We start from the raw sequence: 22,550 nt of genomic DNA, 5'->3' as shown, positions 1-22,550 counted from the left end.
GAGATCTCCTACACACTTGCCTCCATTAATCTGCAAATTTGTTAATAAATCGCAATATCTGGAACTCGAACCCCAGACCTCTTGGTGTAGAAGCATTAATCAACCCTTAGTCAACCAATGGGCCAAGGAGCTTACACCATTATTGATTATTAATCTGATATTAAATTAAATCACTGAATAAATCTGATATTAAAGTAATAATTGCAAGCACAATCGATTGCGATAAAAACAGCTTTTAGGGTAAAAAAGGGTTAAACGGTAGAAAGACAATCTGGAAAAGCGTCGCCGTGAAGCTTTACTCTCACCTGAAACATTCCTCAATCCGTCATCGTCAACATCATCATCTTCTTTGAGAGAGAAGGCGTATGTATAAATAGTACTCTCGCACTGTGTAATCTTCTCTTACCGGAGAAATGGCGAGCCCTCATAAGCCGTGGAGGGCGGAGTATGCCAAGTCGTCGAGGTCTTCATGCAAAACTTGCAAGTCCGTCATCAACAAGGAGAACTTTCGTCTTGGAAAGTTGGTTCAATCTACTCACTTCGATGGCATCATGCCCGTATGACTCTCTTTCTCTCTCTCTCTTTCTCCCAGAATTTGGTTGGACCCGTCTCTGTACTATACTCTTGTGCTTGTTAGTGTGCGTTCTAATGATTCTTTCTGATTTTGAGATGAAAAAGTTACTTCTTTTAGTGTTTTTGTGAGGCAATTTGGGTTTATTTGGTTGACATTGGCTACCTTTGAGGGTTTTATCTTGTTCTCTCTGCTTCCATTATTCTACATACATTGCAAATTTATTGTGTGTGTCAAGCTTGTGTTCTTTGGAAAATTGGAGCTTTTTCTACTTCTGATAAGCTTTTTATCCTCCTCCCATTATGTTCTTTCCTCATTTAGGCCTAATCGTGTGTGATAAATCAGCAATGGAAGATACTATTTTAGTTACTTTTGAGTTTATATAGTACTTGATGATTGCAAAAAGGTTCGTGCTTTTTACAATGACATGTGTGAATTGCTAGTTTTTTCCTTTGGAACTCTGGCTTAATTCTGTTTGGATGATCATATAATCATTTGGTTAGCTTTAAACTTAAACTTTTGATAGTTGTTTGATGTCTTTATGCCGCCAATCCTGTGATCACTATCAGCTTTGTTATTCATGAGCTTTTATTCTTGTTGTTTTCTCAAATGGCAGTGGTCATTCGTCTCTTGTTCTTTTCACTTAGGAGTTCCTTCTTCCTGCTGCTTAACTTCACCATGTTAATTATATGTTGCTTTAGCTCCAGTTGACATGAAGTTCTCCTGACTGACGTATCCTCTCTCTACTTTTTTTTTCTTACACAGATGTGGAACCATGCTTCTTGTATACTGAATAAGACGAAGCAGATAAAATCGTATGTAAACCAATGTCACTTTGTTCAGATATTAAAAGCGTTTGGCTATCAACCCGTTTTTATCTCTTGGTTTTGCTAGAGTTGATGATGTTGAAGGCATAGAATCACTACGTTGGGAAGATCAGCAAAAGATTAGAAAATATGTCGAATCTGGAGCAGGGAATAGCACAAGCACAAGCAAGAGCAGTACCGCTAATAATGCCAAACTAGAATATGGGATTGAAGTGTCACAAACTTCTCGTGCCGGTTGCAGAAAGTGTAGCGAAAAGATCTTGAAAGGAGAGGTAAAGTGTTGTTCTACTTCATCTGTCATGGTTGTAGTATTTTATATGAACTGGTTCGACATGCATTAGGTTATTGTTATGCATTTTTGTTTTCCAGGTACGTATATTCTCTAAGCCTGAAGGCCCGGGTAACAAGGGTTTGATGTGGCATCACGCAAAATGTTTCCTTGAAATGTCTTCCTCTACTGAACTGGAAAGTTTGTCTGGATGGAGAAGTATACCAGACGCAGACCAAGAAGTTCTTCTTCCCTTAGTGAAGAAAGCTCTGCCGGTAGCCAAAACTGGTAAGAGTCTTAATGTGTTCGGTAATATATTGATTTCCTTGTTACAGTATCCTGATTTGCAGTTCTATAGTCTGATGTCTTTCTGTTAATTTCTTTTGGCACAACTGGGACAGAGACAGCAGAAGCACGTCAAACAAATTCAAGAGCAGGCACAAAACGAAAAAATGATTCTGGTGATAACGAGAAGTCGAAACTAGCAAAAACTAGTTTTGACATGTCTACAAGTGGTGCTTTACAACCCTGTAGCAAAGAAAGGGAAATGGAGGCCCAAACTAAAGAATTGTGGGATCTGAAGGATGATCTGAAAAAATATGTGAAATCAGCTGAGTTGCGGGAAATGCTTGAAGTAAATGAACAAAGTACACGAGGATCTGAACTTGATCTGCGTGATAAATGGTAAATTACTTTGTGAAGCTGTCTGGAAGTAAATTGCTTGTCTTTTGTTTTATTTCTGTTACTGTTGTGTGGATCTTCGTAAAAGGTAATTTGGATCAGAGAAACCAATGATGCTTAATCATATTTCTGTCCTCTCTCCTTGTTTCTGTTTAGTGCTGATGGCATGATGTTTGGCCCTCTCGCTCTCTGCCCAATTTGCTCTGGGCATCTTTCTTTCTCCGGAGGACTTTACCGATGCCATGGATACATCTCGGAATGGAGCAAATGTTCTCATTCCACTTTAGATCCAGACCGCATCAAAGAGAAGTGGAAAATCCCTGGCGAAACAGAAAATCAGTTCCTTCTGAAGGTAAATCAGTCCTTTTGTAGAGTTGATATTGGTATGGGTTAGGTTAGATGTGGTATATATTACTCATGAAGTAAATATTTTTATTTTGATTCCTTGCAGTGGAATAAGTCTCAAAATAGTGTGAAGCCAAAACGTATTCTGCACCCTGTATCGTCTGGTGAGACGTCTCAGGGTCAAGGTTCTAAAGATGCAACTGACTCCTCAAGGAGTGAAAAGCTGGCAGATCTTAAAGTTTCAATTACTGGAGTTACTAAGGAAAGGGTATGTCCTTCTGTGAAAGGTTATATTGTAAACTATCTTTGCACTTTATTGCTTGATGGGATCATTTTGCAGCAAGCATGGAAGAAGAGAATTGAGGAAGCTGGTGGTGAGTTTCATGCTAATGTTAAAAAAGGTACATATTACTCGAGGGTTTAGTTTAGATTATTGTGAAAATGTTTTAACTTTTGAATATCTCCGTTTCACAAATTTTTAGGTACAAGCTGTTTGGTTGTTTGTGGACTTACAGATATCCGAGATGCTGAATTGAGAAAAGCAAGGTAGAATAATGCCTTCATTGTGCTGATACTCTTTAACTGATCACACTATTTTTTGTCATGTTGAACGTTGGAGTTGATACATGTGTGGCAGGAGGATGAAAGTGGCAATCGTGAGAGAGGATTATTTGGTTGACTGTTTTAAAAAGCAGAGGAAACTTCCATTTGACAAGTTCAAAATTGAAGACACTAGTGAGAGCCTGGTCACTGTTAAAGTAAAAGGACGAAGCGCTGTGCATGAAGCGTCTGGCCTCCAAGAGCACTGTCACATTCTTGAAGATGGGAACAGTATCTATAACACAACTCTGAGCATGTCTGATCTTTCTACCGGTATCAATAGTTATTACATACTCCAGATAATCCAAGAAGATAAAGGTTCAGATTGCTACGTATTTCGTAAATGGGGCCGAGTTGGAAATGAAAAGATTGGTGGTAACAAAGTAGAAGAAATGTCAAAGTCTGATGCGGTTCACGAATTCAAACGTCTATTTCTTGAAAAGACCGGAAACACATGGGAATCTTGGGAACAAAAAACGAATTTCCAGAAACAACCTGGAAAATTTCTCCCGTTGGACATTGTAAGCATCTATATCTTTTGTATCTTCAGATTCTCTTATTTTCTTAAATCCTTCATAAACTAATTTGTATCTTTTGTTTCAGGATTATGGAGTTAATAAGCAAGTAGCCAAAAAAGAGCCATGTCCTGCCAGTAGCAACCTTGCTCCTCCATTAATAGAATTGATGAAGATGCTTTTTGATGTGGAAACTTACAGGTTAGAACTTATTTGCCATTGTCTTCTTCTCCTCTCCTCTCCCTAGAAACTGTCTGAAGTAACCTAATAATTACTTCCACAGATCTGCAATGATGGAGTTCGAGATAAATATGTCAGAGATGCCACTTGGGAAACTCAGCAAACATAATATACAGAAGGGTAACTCCTACTTGTATAGTTTTTCTTTTTTATATAATAAAATGTTAGTTCTGCATTACATTCTATTATGTTTGTTGTTGTTTGTTCTTCTAAAGGTTTTGAGGCATTGACGGAGATACAGAAGCTATTGACTGAAAGCGACCCCCAGCCTTCTATCAAAGAAAGCTTGCTTGTTGATGCTAGTAATAGATTTTTTACCATGATCCCTTCTATTCATCCTCATATTATCCGAGATGAAGAGGACTTTAAGTCAAAGGTACTTGCCATAGAACATGAACCATGGTGCTGTTTTTTAATTCTTGGCCTCTTTTTCTGCCTTACAAAAAATGTATTGCATCTGTGTGTCGCAGGTGAAAATGCTCGAGGCTCTGCAGGATATCGAAATAGCTTCAAGATTAGTTGGCTTTGATGTTGATAGCACCGAATCGCTTGATGATAAGTATAAGAAGCTGCATTGTGATATTTCACCACTTCCTCATGATAGCGAAGATTATCGATTAATCGAGAAGTATCTTAACACAACTCATGCCCCAACACATACAGTGAGTTCAAGCTCTGTTTATTCTTTTTCATGCTTATCATAATTTTCTAATTCTATATATGGTTATTGGATTTGTCAGGAATGGAGTCTTGAACTAGAGGAAGTTTTTGCTCTTGAAAGAGAAGGAGAGTTTGATAAATATGCTCCCCACAGGGACAAACTTGGCAATAAGATGCTCCTATGGCATGGTAAGCCAGCTGCAATCAGCCACACTTACATGCTTTGGGAAACTGATACAAGAAATTTCATTGTTAATATATTGTTTGAATATATATTTGTCTTGTTGATCAAATCCCTTAACCAAAATAACGCTGCTTCAGGTTCTCGATTGACGAATTTTGTTGGAATATTGAACCAAGGACTGAGAATTGCACCTCCAGAAGCTCCTGCTACTGGTTACATGGTTAGTACTCTCTCCGTGTCTATATTTCTGTGGATCTTATCAATCGAGGGTTCTTCGCTATCTAGTTAACTTGTTAGAGAACCTGAACTTTTAAAAAACCCCATTTTTCAGTTTGGAAAGGGGATATACTTCGCTGACCTTGTCAGTAAAAGTGCTCAGTACTGCTACACTTGTAAGAAAAATCCGGTGGGTCTAATGCTTCTGAGTGAAGTTGCATTGGGAGAAATACATGAGCTAACAAAAGCAAAGGTGAGCCCATATTACTTTTTTTTTATAAGTTATGCTACTAATCATTTGGTTCTTATCTTGAAACTATATGCACAACTTGAAATATTACTTACCTTCATATATGACTCTGTCTCTATGTCCACCATTCTTTAGTATATGGATAAACCTCCGAAAGGGAAACACTCCACTAAAGGGCTTGGCAAGAAAGTGCCTCAAGATTCAGAGTTTGCCAAGTGGAGAGGTGATGTGACTGTCCCTTGTGGAAAACCTGTTGCATCGAAGGTCAAGGCTTCTGAGCTTATGTACAACGAGTATATTGTCTACAACACAGCCCAGGTAACTTCTGTTTCCAAAATAATCTTCCTTGTTCTTTTCACCATTTGACAATGGGAAATTTCGCAAACATTATGTCCTCTTTTGTTCTTGTCGAGTAATTGAAATGAGAAATGAATTCTCCAGAAAGCTCATACTTCAGAATACAGTTTCAGCTATTAGTTTTGCAGCATATACTGTGATTGATTCTTATATGGTTATGGTGTGTACATGTCTGACAAAGATTGATTTGTCTCTGAACAGGTGAAGTTGCAGTTCTTGTTGAAAGTAAGGTTTAAGCACAAGAGATGAGCCTGAACCAAACAAGAAGACATAGCTTCTGATAACACGAAGACTTAACTTTTGTAACCAAATGTCTTTTAGGAGATCAAATCCAACAGGAAGTCACAGATTTTGTCGCTCTGGCTTTGTAGATGTGTCTGATTTTAAAACAGCGTAGACTACATTTTGTTATGCTTTTTCTCAGTAATGACTACTTTTTGGTCTTAAGACTAAACACTTGTTCAAATCTGATGTTGTTTCTGTGAAAGAGCATCGGAAGTGGTTATTCTCAAAGAGAAAATGGTTGCCTGATTCGATCTCTGCTATGAAAAATATTGAAAAGTGGATACTATAATTCTTGAAGAATTTAAGGCTCAATTTCTGACAAAGAATTCACTTGTACTCAAACAGACCAAGGAAAATTGACCTCTTGATAGTAAAGAGATTCATTTGAGCTACAAAGAGACTCATTCCTATCCAAGGATCGCCCATGGTCGCGTGGAGTACCACTCATTAGGTCGAGGTCTGAGTCCAAGATTCCTTGGTGAAACCAATTGTGAAGATCTTGTGGCATTTGCTGAGCAATAAGTTTTTCTTGCTGCTTCATATTGCAACCAGGATCCTCTTGAGGGGACCTTCTAGAAGCTTCTTCTCTAAGTAGGACCACTTGAGCTTGTAAACTAACAACCTTAAGAACAAAAGTAAGTGAAGTTACTTGTAAGTACACTAGAGATGGTGAACCAAGACCAAAAACAATTTATCTACATTTCCTAAGAAAAGAATACCTGTTGTTGGAGGGAGAAGATTTGGGAGACGCAACCGTAAATAGGATCGTGGAGACGAGAGTGGGCCTCGTAAGAGATGGTTCGTACGGCGTCACATCGGTCATGATCAGGGAGATGAGAAATGAGTTTAGAGAAGTTGCTGGCTCCAAACACTTTGTGAATGGCTGAAAAATTAGAAGATCCTTCTTCGTAGCAAAAGTATGGTGCAAATACACAACCTTCTACACATTTCCTACGCAAGAACTTGCATCCTCCACATGGTGAGCCTAAACCTCCCATTCTCAAAACGTACTAATAATCTATTATTAACCAAATATTATTATCTTGGAGGAATATTAATACTTCTAATGACGATTATATAGTGCATGCGTGGAGGACTAAGGTGGGATTTATGATTACTCAAATTGTTATATTTTACATATTTGTCTCTCTAATGGCTTACAATTACAAGATTGCAGCTTCTAGTTTTTTTTTCTCCCTCAAGTTTATATTGTAAAACATCTCTTTTTTTTTTTTTTTTTGGTAAAACATCTCTTTTTATATAACTCGTTGTAATATATTATTGGGATTAAACTCCCAAGGTGGAGAATATTCGCGAAAATATTTGGTAGAACCATATTAATATTAATATCCAATCAAATGAGAGATTTGGTTGGCGTATAGGACAAAACAATGAGTAAACATGAACCAAACCCAAGTTGCTTTTTGTTGTGGTTTTAGCTTTTTTTATTCATAATTAATCTTCTCTTATTTTAAAAAATAAATTAGATGTTTACTTTACATGTACTTGTGAAATTATGATAAGATGTTGTCACCATTGCTGAATTTTGAAAATAATAATTTGAGATGTTAATGCTCAACATATACACCACATATGTGTATAAGTATTTTTCTTCTATATTTTAAAATTTGGACGAACCTGCATAAGAATAAAGGCTTTTGATATTATTAGTCTATGAAACAAGTTATTTCTATATCTCAATTTAATTATTTTACTATGATCTCAGCTTCGATCATACTTTACAGACTAGAAAAATAGGGAGACCCATGATTATCCAGCACACATTTAATCATGAATCATGATTAACTACAAATTATTCCAAAGTAATTGATCAAGTACAAAAGTTAAAAATTATTCGAAAATAATGAACAACTGATAGTGGATTTATGACTTAATGTTGGTTTAGTGGAGATTAAAAATAGTAAGAAAAATAGATTTTGAAGAATGAAGATTGATGATGTATATGACGTCTTTAGAGTTTTTTTTTAGCTTAATTTTTGATTTCTTATCTTTGTGTCAAGGACTTTGTGTGTCTTAGATATCCTAACTTGTGTCTAAAGTTCGCGGATAAGGAGGAGTTTTGGTTAAATACCGGCCGGATAACAAAGAAATAACAGAACCAATATCGGCCATGGGATCGGTCTCACCAATGACTGATCTAGGACTCCTCAAACAACCCTCATAAGCCACATTGACCATGCCCATCAATCAAATGCAGACCGATCCAAGATCCCTGGAGCCAACTAAACCAACATTAAGTCATAAATCCACTAGCTACATCTTTCAGCCATATCGGTCATATTTTTTATCGATCATAATCAGTAATCACAACACATCTGATCCAGAAGCTGCATTGATCCCGCCCTATGAAACCCAACATTATACTTACCCTTTGTAAATCCTATTCTACTGGGAAAATAATATAGTGCTCGTCTTATAATTGATGAAACCCGAACATTGCATTATGAGAAATAGTATGCAGTCGCATATTCCAAGGTCGAAAGAAAAAATAACAACTTTGTAACTCTTTAACTAATAAGCAAGCTTAAATGATTCACATAATTTTCAATAGAGTATCAAGGAGTTAAACATTGCAATGAATCTGCAAATTACATGTACATATACCAGTGTTAGATAGGGGAAGAGACGAAAGCCTAAGACACTTCCATGATCTATTAAAAGCTTCAATATATAGTGATGAGACAAAACCTGATTGATTAGTCAACGGCTTTAGAATCATTAGACGAAGATGCCTCACCAGATTCGGAGTGGTCATGGTGATGATCATGATGATGGTGATGGTTGTCATCTTCTTCTTCACTGTCATCCTCATCAAAGGGCTTCTGTTTGTGAAAGATGCAACACTTCTTGGAACTCTTCTTCTGCATGAACTCGTTGTCAACAGTCCCGTCTTTCCATGAAACTTTCTTCTTCTTACGGTTCAAGCGAAGGACTAATCTTTCAGTAGGCTGGGATTGAGAAACAGGGTTTTCTAATATAACAGAGGTTGTTGCAGAAGAAGAAGGCCTTGTCGCTGTGCTCATAGCTCAAGATAAGCTTTTGATTATCTGCATAGGGAGACAAAAATGATCAATCCATGGCTGCTCAAAAGACTACTTTCATGAGGTACATACAAGAAGCAAAAGTTTCACAAAAAGCATGAAGACACTGCAAAAATCTAATCCTAAGTCAAGTGGTTCAAGGGGGGATGTGTTATAGCTAGCCTATCATGTACCATTAAAAAAACTTAGACGATAACAAAATCGTGAAACCGAACAACGAAGAGAAAATCAAAAAAGACTTTAGGGTTCATTCATTCTTTTGGAAACAAAGAGATGCTATTTTCTAAACTCTCAATTCATTGCCTTGGAGATCTGAACCTAATCATTCGTAATTCCATGAGATATCGTTGGATAACACACATAAAAATAGAGAGACCTAGTTTCGATCGCCCAAAACAATATAACAAAACCTAAACCTAGCAAAACAAAATTAAGAAAATCGAAGAAAACCTGTGAATCCGAGGAGGAAGAGACGCTTGGCTTGGTGATGGAGAAGTGTTTTTTTTCCGCCGATGGAGAAAATTACTCGCGCTCCAAGAAGAAGAAGAAGAAAAAAAAAAAAAAAGTGGGTCGCATCATGTATTTATTTTATTTTCGGGTAATAAATGTTTTTAAAATTTGGCTAATTTATTTTAAGGAAAATGAAAAAAAGTTGGGCATCTCTCTGGGATCTTTTAATGGAGCATGGAAGAAGAACACGCATGATCTGTTGGGGCATCATAGCATCATCTCTAATGTCTTCTTGTTACATAAGGTTTGATATCTTTCTTTAAGGCTGTAACCATTTATGTGCTGTGACATATGTTTCGTTTTTCTTCCTAGTGATTGCTCTCTGTCCTAACAATACTCAAGTTCATATATCTATCAATCATTATCTCTACACCAGTCGGAGATGTTAAACGGATGCTAAAACTGTTTGTATTTGCTATTATATATGAGCAAGAGAATAACTGGTACGTTCTTCTTCTGCTCCTAGTTCTCAGCATTACTAGTTATGGATTTTTCTTTGGGATGTTTCCTAGTAATGGTGTTGTTGGTGTATGTAAATGGTATTGTCTTGTGTAAATATCAACCTCCAAAATCTAGTAATCTTCGAAATCATGGTTGCTGGTATGCTTTTCCTGTTGTTGTTCTCTCTGATTTGTCTGTTTTTCTTCTAGCAACGACATCGACAGATGGAAACTGTCGGGTATTTTCAACATTCATCAAAGGAGTTGACACAAAGTATGCTCCTTACGTGAACATCTATCTTCTTTTAAAACATTTTTGCAAACATGGGGCTGTTTCAAAAGCAGGCTCACCAGCGGAAACTAAATTTGGGGAGGTTTGATTTGTTTGGCAGCCTCTCCTTCTCTTAGTAAATATTATAATGCTTATGCCATATATCTGTTACCTCTACTCCCTCATCTTATGTTAGAGAGCTTTTTTTATGTTAGTAAAGTCTTCAGCTTGATCTCTCATATTCTTGGACGTTTGCTGTGGAATGGTCTCCTAGTGGAAACACCTTAGCATATGTAGCTCAGAATATCCTTCAGACTTGAGATGTTTGTCCATTGCGCCTTACTGAAATAATACAATGGAACTTCAACTTGGTTGGATTATTTTTACTACCCTCTGTGAGCAGAGGAGGGGGCCCTAAAGTAATGCGATTCAGCACTTCAGGTCAGTCACTAGATTAAAATTCATATAACCCTTCATGGAATCGGCCGATTCTATTCCCTAAAATGACTGTTTCATTGCTCGCATATCGGTTTATTATTTATTTATAGGATTGGATGGCAAAATAGCCATATGGGATCTGGAGAACATGCAACAAGAACTTGGCAGTCAGTTTAAATAACACAGAAATAAAACAAATCTGGCTAGTAAGGTTACTTGATTAGTATACAATTTCATTGTTACACTTCGTAAACTATAATAAATCTAGCAAATCTACCAGATGAACAGATGAACAGATAAATCTAGCTTCTGGTTATCACATCTAGCAAATCTACCAGATGAACAGATGAACGATCTTCCCTTTTGCGATCTACCACTTGTCCACATCGAGACATGTGTATTTATATATTATTTCAGTCAGGTTACGATTAGTTATTGAAATTGGCACATTATTGAATGGGGAGGGATTGGCTTACATCAACAGAAGCACGTATCATAGCAAGTTCTTCAGGAGTTAGAAAACTTGACCACTAGTGTGTGCCTACAGGAAGCAGCAAGGTGATTTATTAATCACAGATTCCATCTTGATCTTGCATCCCCGGGGTACAACTAGGCCGCAAGTGTGAGCTTCGAAACAAAATCTGATCGTGGATTTTTCTCTGCGGACGTGATGTTCAGGGAAAAAATTATCTATATAGTCTGCAATCTCTGAGACATTGTGCTTTTGCTGAAAATTTCACAATATGCTTGTAAGCAAATGCAAAAAACAAGCTGTCTGTCCCAAGAGTTATTGAGATTTAGTCATTCTCAGCCTATAATGTTCTTATTGGGTGTCACTGAAGAGAATCTGATAAAACCTTTTTCTCTCTTCTGGATCGAACAGACCACCTGGTCGATCCCCATGGTTTTCTTCTTCATCGACATCATCTCCATCGTGATTCCTGTCTTTCTTTCGCACCACAGGCTTCAAAGATTCAATACCTTTCTCTCTCTTCTTCTCTAGATTAGCCAAATATCGCCTGTGATTATACTCATACAAGCCCTGCTGCATCAGTTCCCCAAATTTTTCCTTCACAACAACAAGCGGGTCCTTGTGAATCAATTCCGAGCCATTGTATCCTTCTCTAAGGATCACAGTGTGAACCTGATACTTGTTTGCGACGTAGAATATGCCTGGATGCTTCAGAAGCATAGCATTTAGCTTCTCCGGCAACCCAAATTCCCTCTTGAAATGACTCAGCTTTACGATTGACAGCTTCTTCCACAACGTTAGCGAGAGTAACTCGTGCACCAAACCAACGCTTCTCTTCTCACTCTCCTGTGAACCCTCAACAAGATCCCCATGATCCTCATATGGAGATATGTAAGGAAAGGCATTAAACTCCATAAACCTCTCCCACGGTTTGGTCCATGTGGAAGGTAAAGAGCAAGAGAAACTAGGCTCAGAGCCACAATTCTTCGCTGCTGCTTCCACTGCAGAAACAGCCAACTCAGGCTTCCACAACAAAAGCTCGATCTCCATTGAACTCTTCCTCCCACTATAATTCACTAATCGAAACACATCTGAGTACTTTGGTAGTATCCTGATCACATAATCATCAGGGAATCCAAAACTCCGCTTAAACTCGTTAAGCTTCACGACATTAAGGCGCTGATTAACACTCATCATAAGCAGCTTTGCAAGCCTGTCTGCAAGCACAGGCTCTTGTGTATCTTTGACCAATTCTTCTTCTTCCACAAGCGTCATCATCGGTTTCGTTAACCGACAGTAATACTCATCGTTCTCGAGATAAAGGTGGAAACAACAAGGGTACTTCTTAAGCCAATTCAAGGCTTTCCCCTGTAGATCAAGAGTCTTAAACTTCTTCTGTAGAAACTTAACCGATGCAACCTGGTTGGGACACCTTAAGATAATGTTCTTGAGCCGACTGTTAACTATCCATCGCTTGTTACGCGAGAGAGCAGATTCGAGATCAGGGTCTTTCTTCGTAGACCAAAGTGAGAATCTTCGGATTAACAATGGAACATACTTGGTGCCCAGAATTCCATATAACTCTCGTGTCATAGCCATATCAGTGTCTGATTACCAAACCTAATCAAAGCTTCAATCTTAGATATTGGCAAGTATTACTCAAACTCAAACTCCAATTATTGACGAATGCGATTGGTTAGAAGCAAAAGGAAATAGAAAAGTCCTCACCTTTAGAGTATGATTGGAGCAGAAAGGAGAAGCCTTTGAAGTCGATTCATCAATAACGCCACAGTTTTGACGAGAGGTAAAGAAGAGATTTTGATTCTGCAAGATTAGTTGGGTTATATATATATCAGAGATTCTAAGGAACAAATTTTATGCCCTAACTCTGCAGCGAAGAGACTTGAGGCAGAGCAGAGAGACTGAAAGTGAAAGCTTTCTTCTTTCTAGACTTTGTTGGGTTTAGTGTGTACTCAATTTTGGATTATGATAATCACATTGTTTCAACCATTTAGTTTAGGTTTGTGGAATGGGTTTAATCATTTAGGCTTGCAAATTTCGAACTATTAACTTATAATCCAATTCCACAGCTTACAAATCGATTTGTTGAACAACAACTCAAACGTATGAAGAAAATCAAAGTTTCAAGTCATGTATATTCAAACTTCAAAGGGTCAACTCGAAAGCAAACAAATACAAATCATAAACACACTAAAAACTCAACTTTTAAGACCTATTTTTTTATACAAAAAATCAAAACAAACAAATGAAGTATTGCAGTGAGTGTCACAAACAACACTGTACAACCCCACACAAGCCTATTCTTTATCTTTATGTAAACGCAAACTCTGCAACCACGCCTGCTACCGCTTGCCATTGGCCTTTGGTTGAAATATTTGCACCAGAGACCACAAAATGTCCATCCTCTGCATTACTTTGCTGTTTTGGCTCTGCCATTCATATATCACCATGTCAGATGTTAGTCACTCATATATATTTATACTAATCCAAAGTTCAAACAAAAACCAAGAAAAGAACTTTGATTTGCTTTGGAATCTCTTTCAAGAATTGGGTAAATTACCTCAGTTACAAAGCATATCAATGTTTTCTCGCCCTGAGTCTCTGTGATTCCTCTTAAGATGATGAGGTCTAAGCTCCTAATCACGTTTGCTATCTCAAGAAAATGGCTACATTCTTCACATAACATCTGTCCAATACCCAAAAATACTTTCAATCTAAGACTTAGATACACACAGCAGGTTGCACAAAGAGAAAAGAAAAAAAAAAAAGATACACACCAGCAGAACTTGGGACTCGAGTTCAAACAAAGCTAAACTAAACAAAAGAAAAAAAAACAAAGAGTAAGATTACATACCTCGATGAGCACCATCCCCTGCTTGTTCAGATTCTCCACGATGATCGAGCATACTTGAAGATGGCCTCCAACCTCCACTGCGCAGCTTGAACCTTGCATACCAGTTTCCTTTTGTTGCATCTGAGATTACAAAGGTATAAGCTAATTTTGATATTTACTTCTGATTTTCAGTTGAGTTTTTCTATATATCTCCTGCCCATCCTATCTTCTCATTAAAGGATTCAGAAATTTGACCCAATATTTGCTACATCATTCTATCAAACATAACAAACTGCTTAATATGTTCGTTTACAAACTACGGAGGCTGGAATAAAAATTTCTACGATAGAACAGAGATTGTTAGTATCAAGAAAGCTGACTTTTTTTACCTTTGCATTAGCACTTTTACTGAGCTTGTCAGCATGCTTAGTAACATTCTGCAAAAAGAGCATGTGCTTGATCGTGCGTTCGAGCAAAGAATCAATACTGCACTGTAAATATGACAACAATATTAGCGAATGACAAAAACATATTACAACTGAAAATCACTACAATGATGCACAAGTAACCTTGTAGCTAGTAAGAGAAAAGTCACCTTAGCTCCATTAGGTACAAGTTCTCTAAGTTCCTTGATTCGATCCTGAATGAGTTGTCTGTCTCTTGGGCGAGGTCGAGAACTTTCACCAGGCTTGGCTCTCTTTTTGTTCTTCTTGGGCATGTCCAGGGATGTCTGAAACTGATCACTAGAGGAGCTGGGATACGTAGATGAGAACCCAATCGAAGAAAATGCTCCACAGATATCTGATGAATTTTGTTGGATATCCACCTCTGCAAGTGGTAGCTGATTCATAGCACTATCAATTGGGTAAACAATATTATGCTTCTTTTGACCTGAGGGTTCTGCAAGTTCCATGCTGGTAAGCAATGATTGTACCGATCTGCTCGACAACATATCATCCCTGGAATTACCATCGCTTTGACACACATTAGCAACCACAGCATCTAGAAGATTCTCAGGGCCAGAGTCAAATGTCAGCTGGCTATGACTCATATCATCTGTTGGTCTCATTGTTGAACCATGTTCAGACTTCAGTAGCTCCTCCTGACCAGTGCTCGCTTGCTTGAAAGCAGAGCCTAATGCCTCTAGTAGCTCGCTGCCACCAAAAGTATAACCAGATGACATCAAAGCATCAAATCGACTAGACTCGCAGTTCCTCCCCAGCATACGGTCAGTCTCTTTTATGTGTTTATTTCCGTGGTTCTCCGATAGTTGGAATACTTCGTTTTGATAAGAACTTTCTTTATCTGTTCTCGACATAGCCTGAAGAGTTGAGTCCAGGCCTGGATATGATTGGCCTGTTATCAATCTTTCAGCCTCAATTGCTAAAGAAGATGAGCTTGTATTATTGAGCACATGATTCTTCATATACTTATGAAAATTAGGATCTAATCCTCTTGGATCTTTGCAGCCACTAGTCATTCCCACATGAGGTGCATCACTGATTATATTTGTACCTACTTGATTCTCATGTTTGGCACCAACCAAGTCAACTGGAAAGCCACACGTAACACCGCTATAGCTCCCACACGTAGATCCTTGCACCACTTCACGACCACCAACAACTTGAGCTGTCTTCTCCAAGACAAGACATGACGAAGGAGTATTGTAAGGCATGCTATGACTTCTTCTAGTTTTGTATTGAGTTAAGATATTGGATTCTTCCACATCCATAGCTTTGTCAACTTCTCCAGAGCAATCAGGGAAAGCCTCGGCATGGAAGCCTTCAGAAGGCATATTTGGCTGCAATAATATTATACAACACATCATGGTCTACTCAGGAAGTCAGTGGAGGTTTGAGGAATTGTTAGAAGAACCCTACGCACTTTACTCTCCCCATTTTGCAAATAACAAGAAATCTGGAGAAACATGAATCCATATTTGAATGAAGAAGATCTTTACCAGACATAACGAATTGTTCATATTACATTGCATTAAATTTGCTGCATGATCTGCCAAGGGATCCCTAAGTGCCAGAAATAAATGTCGGATATGATTCACCAAATTCACATCTTCATTAACCTGCACCAAACAAGTACACAATAAGACCAGATACGTTCATATTCTCCATGCAGACGTGCGCAGGCTTTTGCCTGGCTATTATTTTGTAACTACAAACACTGTATCCAATTTTAAGACCTTACTTACTTTACACAAAGAGCCTAGCTGCACTACTCCATATCGACCAACAGCTACTACAAGAATGGTCTGCGGAGAAGGAAGAACAGATATTTTAAGAAGGGAAGTCTCCAATGGCAAACTTTGAGGAAGTTCTTGACATGCATGTAATAAAGCAAACAAAAAGAACACTAAAGAAAAATCTCAAATACCTTAATTCCAGCAGAAATTTGACTCTCCCAAACGTTATGAAACTGTAATTAAAAAAAGATATCTTGTTTAAAAACACAAAGAAACAAAATTCAATTTAAGATAGGATGTTCCTAACCTCAAATGCTGAGTGACAGTTGTCATGATTTTCAGAAAATACCCATTGGTGTTCTCCAGAAACTGCGACTTGTCCTACAATCCTGTTTATATAGACATAATTCAATAAGAACCCCAAGATTTCTAACTAAGGTAAAAGCTCCTGCTGGCATCAAGTCGCAAGATACAACAAAAGGTTTGCATTATGCAGCTAATGTCAAAGAAAAAAAGAAGGAAAAAGGGCACATCAAACTATAACTGCCAATTTCCAGACAGTGTCATACGCTGCTGATCAAAAGAAACCCAGCATTTGAATTTGTCGAAGATAACCATGAACACCTAGTTGAAAAGATGAAGTCGAGAAAGAGGGCATCAGAAAGCAATATATTCTTACCCTTCCCCTAGAGAATAGACATGATAAGACATCTTTGCCACAGCTAACCCAAGGCGGTCATGTGCTCCATGAATATTCGTCCCATGATGGTCATAGTAAGCATCCCCCAAGGTAAGTACCCTACAGATGTTCAATGTTCTAAAAAATGAGAAACTATCTGGTCAACTAAACTCTAAAACATATAAAGAAATAGAATCCTTAATTGCACACAAAACTCAAAAGTACAGAAACAGTCTTCAGATACTTAAACTAAGATTGCTAACATAAAGCTGCATCCAATATAAAGTTCCATATTTCCACACTAGCAAGTTGGAGTCAATACACCAAAATCAATAACCACAGTTCGTAGACAATTATAATGGTCCACCAAGCAAAGACAGTAAAGAGAATTGTTTAGATGACTCACATTCTAGATCCTCGGTGTTTAAGTTGCCAGAACACAGCATAGTTCCAGTCCGTGTTAGAGCAAAAGCTCCTCAGTATCTCTTGAGAAGTAGAACCCATTCTAAAGGGCAAAACCAAAACCCCCTTCTAGTGGTAAGCCAAATCAAGAACGACAAATCAAAACAGACAGAAAGTTTTTTTGATTCTTGACAAAATTTGTGTCCGAAGGAAGAAAACCAAAACCTATTTTTGAACACTATATCCTCCCCAACCTCTAAAAAAAGATTGTCCTTTTCGATGAGATACAAAGTAACTAACTACCTCTGTAAGAACCTCTTCCAGCTTGTTCCCTTCGTAAACCAGCTCTTGGTTTTATGGGCGGACCTACTTCATCTTGTGATATTTGCCTCTTACCCATCCCTCCCCAAGATACAAACTTTGATTCGGATTACGCAAAAAAAGGAAACTAATTTAACCCTAGCTCAAACAAAAACACCGAGAGAATCAGAATTTGAAACAGCTGGAAACAGAGATAGATCTGCTGCAACTACTACTACTCGCCATCTGAGAAATCAAGATTGAAAATCGAAAGCTAAGGAAGAAGAAGAAGAAGAAGACAGTGGAAAAGAAAGCAGAGAGATTGTACGAAAGAAGAGACTTTAGCTTATGTCAGAAGACATTGATTAACTTCAAGAATTGATCTCAGCATACTCTGCATCACTCAGAAAAATCTTACAATCTCAGCCGAGGAATTCGCCGGAAAAAGGAAAGAACCGAGAGAAAGAGAGAGATGGTGGTATAAAGGAGGTGTAGAGGAAAGCTAAAAGACGTTCCTTTTTTTAAAGGGTGAAGAAGAAATCGAGAGGAAGCGGGCGAGTCACGCACCATGCTCATTTTAGCAACGAAATAAGAAGGATCGGTGTGCGCATGTTAGCAATCTTTGGTAGTGGGATGGTGAGTGTGTTTTGAGGGTATGTGGATTTTATAAAAGAAGGAGATATGCAGTCTCTCTCTCTCTATCTCGATTCTAATAGTGTGTGTAAAATGGCCAGCAAAATGATTCACCAACTGAAATTCTTGCTTCCTTCTTACTTTCTTTTTTACCTTTCATTCTCATTTATCACAAATTAACAAAATATTACACATTTCTCTAATTTTGTTTTGAGTTAATATAAACATCACAATCTTTTTGTAAAAAACTATTTTTCTAGTGTATGTTTTCTTTTTTTCGTATTCTTTTACAAAGATGAAATTAACTACGATTATAATTATTTTAATCGGATGTCCAAACATGAAATAATCAAATAAAGTTCGAGTACTTTCGACCATTTTGGTGGCCTTCTAGATGTCTATGTGACCGATTTTTAGAATGTTATATGTTTTATATCATAAAATTATTTACTAGTTCATTTCAGTAAATAATTAAATAATTGAACCTACTAAACCAAAATTTTGTTCGGTTATTTTGGACACAATTATCACTAACTGAAGTAGATGATTAACTGAATTACCTGACTCTAATTACCCGAATTTGCAGACCTAGTTTAGATGGTAGATGATAGATGTTAGATGGTTTAGATTGCAAATTTCATATTAATGTTCCTTCTAATTTCATAAAATAAAATTATCTGAAATGATTACGGTGTCCAAGAAAAACCAATAACTTCAAATTTTTGTTTTATTTTTTTGCAATGAATTTGAGGATATTCAGCTTTTAAAAAAAATATGATTTCATTTGCCAATATAAAGGTGAAACATATTGGACTTTATAACTTGTCCATACATATTCCACAAAATGATTAAATATATCGCTTCTTTTTATTTCCCTTTTTGTATTGTCAACAAAAATCCAATGTCTTTTTCATACTCACTCATTTTGTCTTGCTTACCATAATCATCCTTGGACAAAGCAAATTCACATCGAATAATTTATGTGCTGGCCTATGCTATTTTTGGTTGCGGGTCCGTTATATAACCAAAATCACATAACTAATTATCAAGAATTTTCGTCAAAACTTAAAATCACCTTTAAATTGAAATATTGATTACTTATTTTTTGTAAAATTTAGACGCAAGTTAAACAGCAGAGAACATCCAATGCTTAGAGTAGGATGTTCAATCCAAATAAACCAAGCCGGCTCAATCTAACACCGAACCGAAAACAACTAATTCAACAAGCAAACGAAACCTTAATGTGACTATGTTCTATATTTTAGTCATTCAATCAACCGAGACCAAATCTGATCCAAATCAAATATCTATATATATATATATTTTTGGATCACAATTAGCAAATAAATCCTGAAGTTGAGAAGTATTTACAATGACATGCCATTAGCATTAATTATTTAGATTTGTTTTATTTAAGTAAAGATTTTTATTTGAAATTTATTTCTCATATATTTAGCAAAAGTCTCTACAAAATCTTTCCTTATCTATTTAAGTAAAGATTTTGAAATCAAATATGTTCTCAACAATTTACCAAAAATCTCTACACAATCTTTTTAAAAATTTCGACTTAGTTAACTTCTGATTTTTATCTGCAAAAAAAAAAATTAATTGTAACGAGTGATGTAAAAATCGGGAATGTTGATACTACAATTTCTTCTACTTCTTTTTTTTCATATAATGAAAATTATTTTTTAGGGATATTTTCTTAAAACCCCTAAACAAAACAAAGGGTTTCAAACGATAGCTTCTCTTTTGGCGGGTCTACCCGCAAACCCGTAACTCTCTACGGGCTTATCCGCATGAACCTGCGACCCGTAGTGCATAAAAATATTATTCAAAAAAAATAACAAATGATGTTTAATTTTACGGGACGGGGTTATATGGTGCAACGGGTCTGGATCAATATTAATATTAAACAATATACTATGGATGAAATCCTAGAATTAAAAATCAAAATTTAATTATAAAATCAGAAACACTAAACAAAATAACAATATTAACAAAACAAATACAACTTAAAATTTTGCAAAATAATTTTTTAGTTATAAAAAAATCGACTAGCGGTGTACCGCGGGGTAAAATCTAGATTTGGAAGTTTAAGGAAGAAAAATATTTTTTAAAAATAATAGCTCCGCGGTGTACCGCAAGAAAAATCTTTCTCCTAAACTAAGGCAAGAAGAAGAAGAAAGTCAAATGTCGTTTAAGTGTATATATAGATATACCATTTAAACCTAAAACACAATTAATATACTCAAAACTATTAATATAGATATATGGATGGTACATTTATAAAATAGGTCGAAATATTATATTATACTCTCTATTAATAAACAAAACTAATTATATTTAGATTTTTTTTTAAAAAATTATAGCCCCGCGGTGTACCGCGGGTTCAAATCTAGTGTAAAATATAAAACTAAAACGTTTTTAAAACAGAAAGATATAGGTAATTGAATCATAACCAAAATTGAAATCGCATCAAACCACTTTTAGTCAGAATTTGTTTTTAGATATATAACTTGGAAAAAATTAACTTTTAAAACTAACCAAAATTTATTTTAAAATAGTTTGAAGCTAAATTTTTCAAGTGTATGAGTATTTCTGCAAAAAGAAAAAAAAAATAGTAAATACAAATGACCACCTAGAACATTTCCTAGTCCTAGTTATTTTTTAGATGTTGGTATTTCCCCTTTGGATCCACCCTGTGTAAGTACATGTATCTTGGCAATTCACAAGTACTGTTTTATGTCGACCATTTGGTAAGTTCATTAAGAAACCAAGGGTTGAGAGTAATTTGAAATGTGTATAATCTGATTTTGAGTTCCACTTAGAAATTAAAAATGATGATGTTTTACAATTGATTGCTCATAATATTCTATCTGGAGGCTCTTGTATATGCTCTCATGACTTGTTCCCATCAATGTGTTCTAATGCAACGCACCAACTCAACATCTCTTTCCCCCTTTTCATCATTTTTATCTTTTACTTCTTTAGCTGAAATTCAATTAATATCCTATATAAATTTATTATCCCTCATTTTTAATCATATTTTTTCCTGCTTTATTTCAGTTATTTCCATTTTAAAATTTTAAATCTTGGAAAATTATTCTAAACTATCTTTTAAGACATACAATTAGACAAAAGTATAAATTATATTGCATCATTAGGTTATATATACATGGATAATTTTTTGTTAAATATTCATGACATTATCGCCTTTGGAGTATGTCACTGAGATTTGAGATTGCTAAAGACTTTTTTTTTTCACTTAGGCGCTACCGTCCATTTATGATCTTTTTCCTTTAAGCCAATATCACACTTAATTTTGCGAGTTCTTTGTTTTTAATATGTTTATATTTTAACATTTCATAATAAATTAGAGAGATCAGTATCGGTTTGGATGATGAATGACTTTGTTCAATTTCTTCATTTTGTGCGTAAGAAAATATTATTTTGCTAAGAAATGTGATTTCAGAGTGTTTATATTTTCTTAGAAAATTTTTTTAGAGAACCTACAAAATAATAGATAAAAGGATACAGGTGCACTTTTGTTGAATATTCATAATTTTCTATTCCACCGAAAATTATAGTAATTGATTTCTATATGTTTCCGAAAGTTAGCATTAATTAGATCAAAGCATGCCTGTATCAAATTGTTTCAATGTCTTTTAAATGAAAGAGCTTTGATAATAATGTTTTAGTGGACAACGTTTGAACTATAATGACTTGGTCCGTAACCGATAAGCCATGCAACTAATTCCTTTAATTATTTATTTGGTAATGAATTAAAAGAAATACATTTGGTTTTAAGTGCTTGTTATTCTTTTTTTTTTTGTCAACCACAGTGTTTGCTATTCTGTTCAATACTTTTTGTAAAAAAAAGATGTCTCACAAGGCTTCGTAATTTTAAGGGCATGACTTATATCTATTTTAGAGAATTTGTCTTTCATAAAAGTAAAGTCAAACAATTCTTTTCTCTACTAAACGCTCCAATTATGTATGGTAAATTAACTGGTTTATTAGTTTTGTAAAATATTGAATATCAATGCATTTTTGTAGAATTATATCACATAGTTTACAGAAGAAAAAAAACTATAAATTACTGCAATAATAATTATGGTTTTAAGTTTTCAACAATATTCCAAAGATAAATACATGAAGGTGGGATATTAATATTCTTTGAGAAAGAAACGAATCTTAAAAATAGATTCCAAAGTTAGGGTTTTGAAGGTTTCTCCAAAAAGGAGTTGGGTCAGAAATTGCTTAAAAGACTGGCAAAGGTCTCTCTTTTTA

The 22,550-nt window shown here is 36.0% G+C and overlaps 5 protein-coding genes across 6 annotated transcripts; 1 reads left to right on the top strand and 4 right to left on the bottom strand.

The window, feature by feature from the left end:
* The first annotated feature begins 233 nt into the window (after positions 1 to 233).
* Positions 234 to 6,182, top strand: LOC9315387 (poly [ADP-ribose] polymerase 1). The gene is made up of 19 exons (XM_002881123.2): positions 234 to 557; positions 1,337 to 1,386; positions 1,466 to 1,670; positions 1,768 to 1,954; positions 2,068 to 2,350; positions 2,504 to 2,699; positions 2,799 to 2,960; positions 3,033 to 3,093; positions 3,175 to 3,238; positions 3,330 to 3,813; positions 3,896 to 4,008; positions 4,091 to 4,167; positions 4,263 to 4,423; positions 4,518 to 4,709; positions 4,788 to 4,896; positions 5,029 to 5,111; positions 5,223 to 5,360; positions 5,493 to 5,675; positions 5,916 to 6,182. Exons 1-19 carry the CDS (start codon positions 414 to 416, stop codon positions 5,961 to 5,963), a joined length of 2,940 nt encoding a protein of 979 aa, XP_002881169.1. The 5' UTR covers positions 234 to 413; the 3' UTR covers positions 5,964 to 6,182.
* Positions 6,183 to 6,266: 84 nt separating this feature from the next.
* On the bottom strand, positions 6,267 to 7,198 carry LOC9315386 (LOB domain-containing protein 14). Its single transcript, XM_002879273.2, has 2 exons — positions 6,719 to 7,198; positions 6,267 to 6,621 (listed from the first exon to the last, which is right to left on the bottom strand). The coding sequence occupies exons 1-2, from the start codon at positions 6,995 to 6,997 to the stop codon at positions 6,337 to 6,339; spliced, it is 564 nt and encodes a 187-aa protein (XP_002879319.1). The 5' UTR covers positions 6,998 to 7,198; the 3' UTR covers positions 6,267 to 6,336.
* A 1,307-nt stretch (positions 7,199 to 8,505) lies between these two features.
* On the bottom strand, positions 8,506 to 9,620 carry LOC9315385 (type 1 phosphatases regulator YPI2). Its single transcript, XM_002879272.2, has 2 exons — positions 9,512 to 9,620; positions 8,506 to 9,067 (listed from the first exon to the last, which is right to left on the bottom strand). The coding sequence occupies exon 2, from the start codon at positions 9,041 to 9,043 to the stop codon at positions 8,717 to 8,719; it is 327 nt and encodes a 108-aa protein (XP_002879318.1). The 5' UTR covers positions 9,044 to 9,067; positions 9,512 to 9,620; the 3' UTR covers positions 8,506 to 8,716.
* Positions 9,621 to 10,881: 1,261 nt separating this feature from the next.
* On the bottom strand, positions 10,882 to 13,192 carry LOC9315384 (protein ROOT PRIMORDIUM DEFECTIVE 1). Its single transcript, XM_002879271.2, has 2 exons — positions 12,921 to 13,192; positions 10,882 to 12,812 (listed from the first exon to the last, which is right to left on the bottom strand). The coding sequence occupies exon 2, from the start codon at positions 12,789 to 12,791 to the stop codon at positions 11,544 to 11,546; it is 1,248 nt and encodes a 415-aa protein (XP_002879317.1). The 5' UTR covers positions 12,792 to 12,812; positions 12,921 to 13,192; the 3' UTR covers positions 10,882 to 11,543.
* Positions 13,193 to 13,319: 127 nt separating this feature from the next.
* On the bottom strand, positions 13,320 to 18,273 carry LOC9315383 (transcription factor bHLH155). 2 transcript variants are annotated; one of them, XM_021027734.1, is made up of 12 exons: positions 17,628 to 18,273; positions 17,329 to 17,407; positions 16,923 to 17,042; positions 16,551 to 16,632; positions 16,435 to 16,476; positions 16,253 to 16,312; positions 16,007 to 16,126; positions 14,642 to 15,847; positions 14,436 to 14,537; positions 14,068 to 14,187; positions 13,774 to 13,899; positions 13,320 to 13,642 (listed from the first exon to the last, which is right to left on the bottom strand). In XM_021027734.1, exons 1-12 carry the CDS (start codon positions 17,722 to 17,724, stop codon positions 13,556 to 13,558), a joined length of 2,241 nt encoding a protein of 746 aa, XP_020883393.1. In that variant the 5' UTR covers positions 17,725 to 18,273; the 3' UTR covers positions 13,320 to 13,555. The 2 variants fall into 2 exon arrangements, with proteins under 2 accessions (XP_020883393.1, XP_002879316.1); XM_002879270.2 differs by having other exon boundaries at positions 13,325 to 13,642; positions 17,329 to 18,268.
* Between the last annotated feature and the right edge of the window lie 4,277 nt (positions 18,274 to 22,550).

This window comes from Arabidopsis lyrata (genome assembly GCF_000004255.2).
Source record: "Arabidopsis lyrata subsp. lyrata unplaced genomic scaffold ARALYscaffold_4, whole genome shotgun sequence".
Classification (NCBI taxonomy): Eukaryota; Viridiplantae; Streptophyta; class Magnoliopsida; order Brassicales; family Brassicaceae; genus Arabidopsis; species Arabidopsis lyrata.
This window is presented reverse-complemented; position numbering and strand designations above follow the sequence as displayed.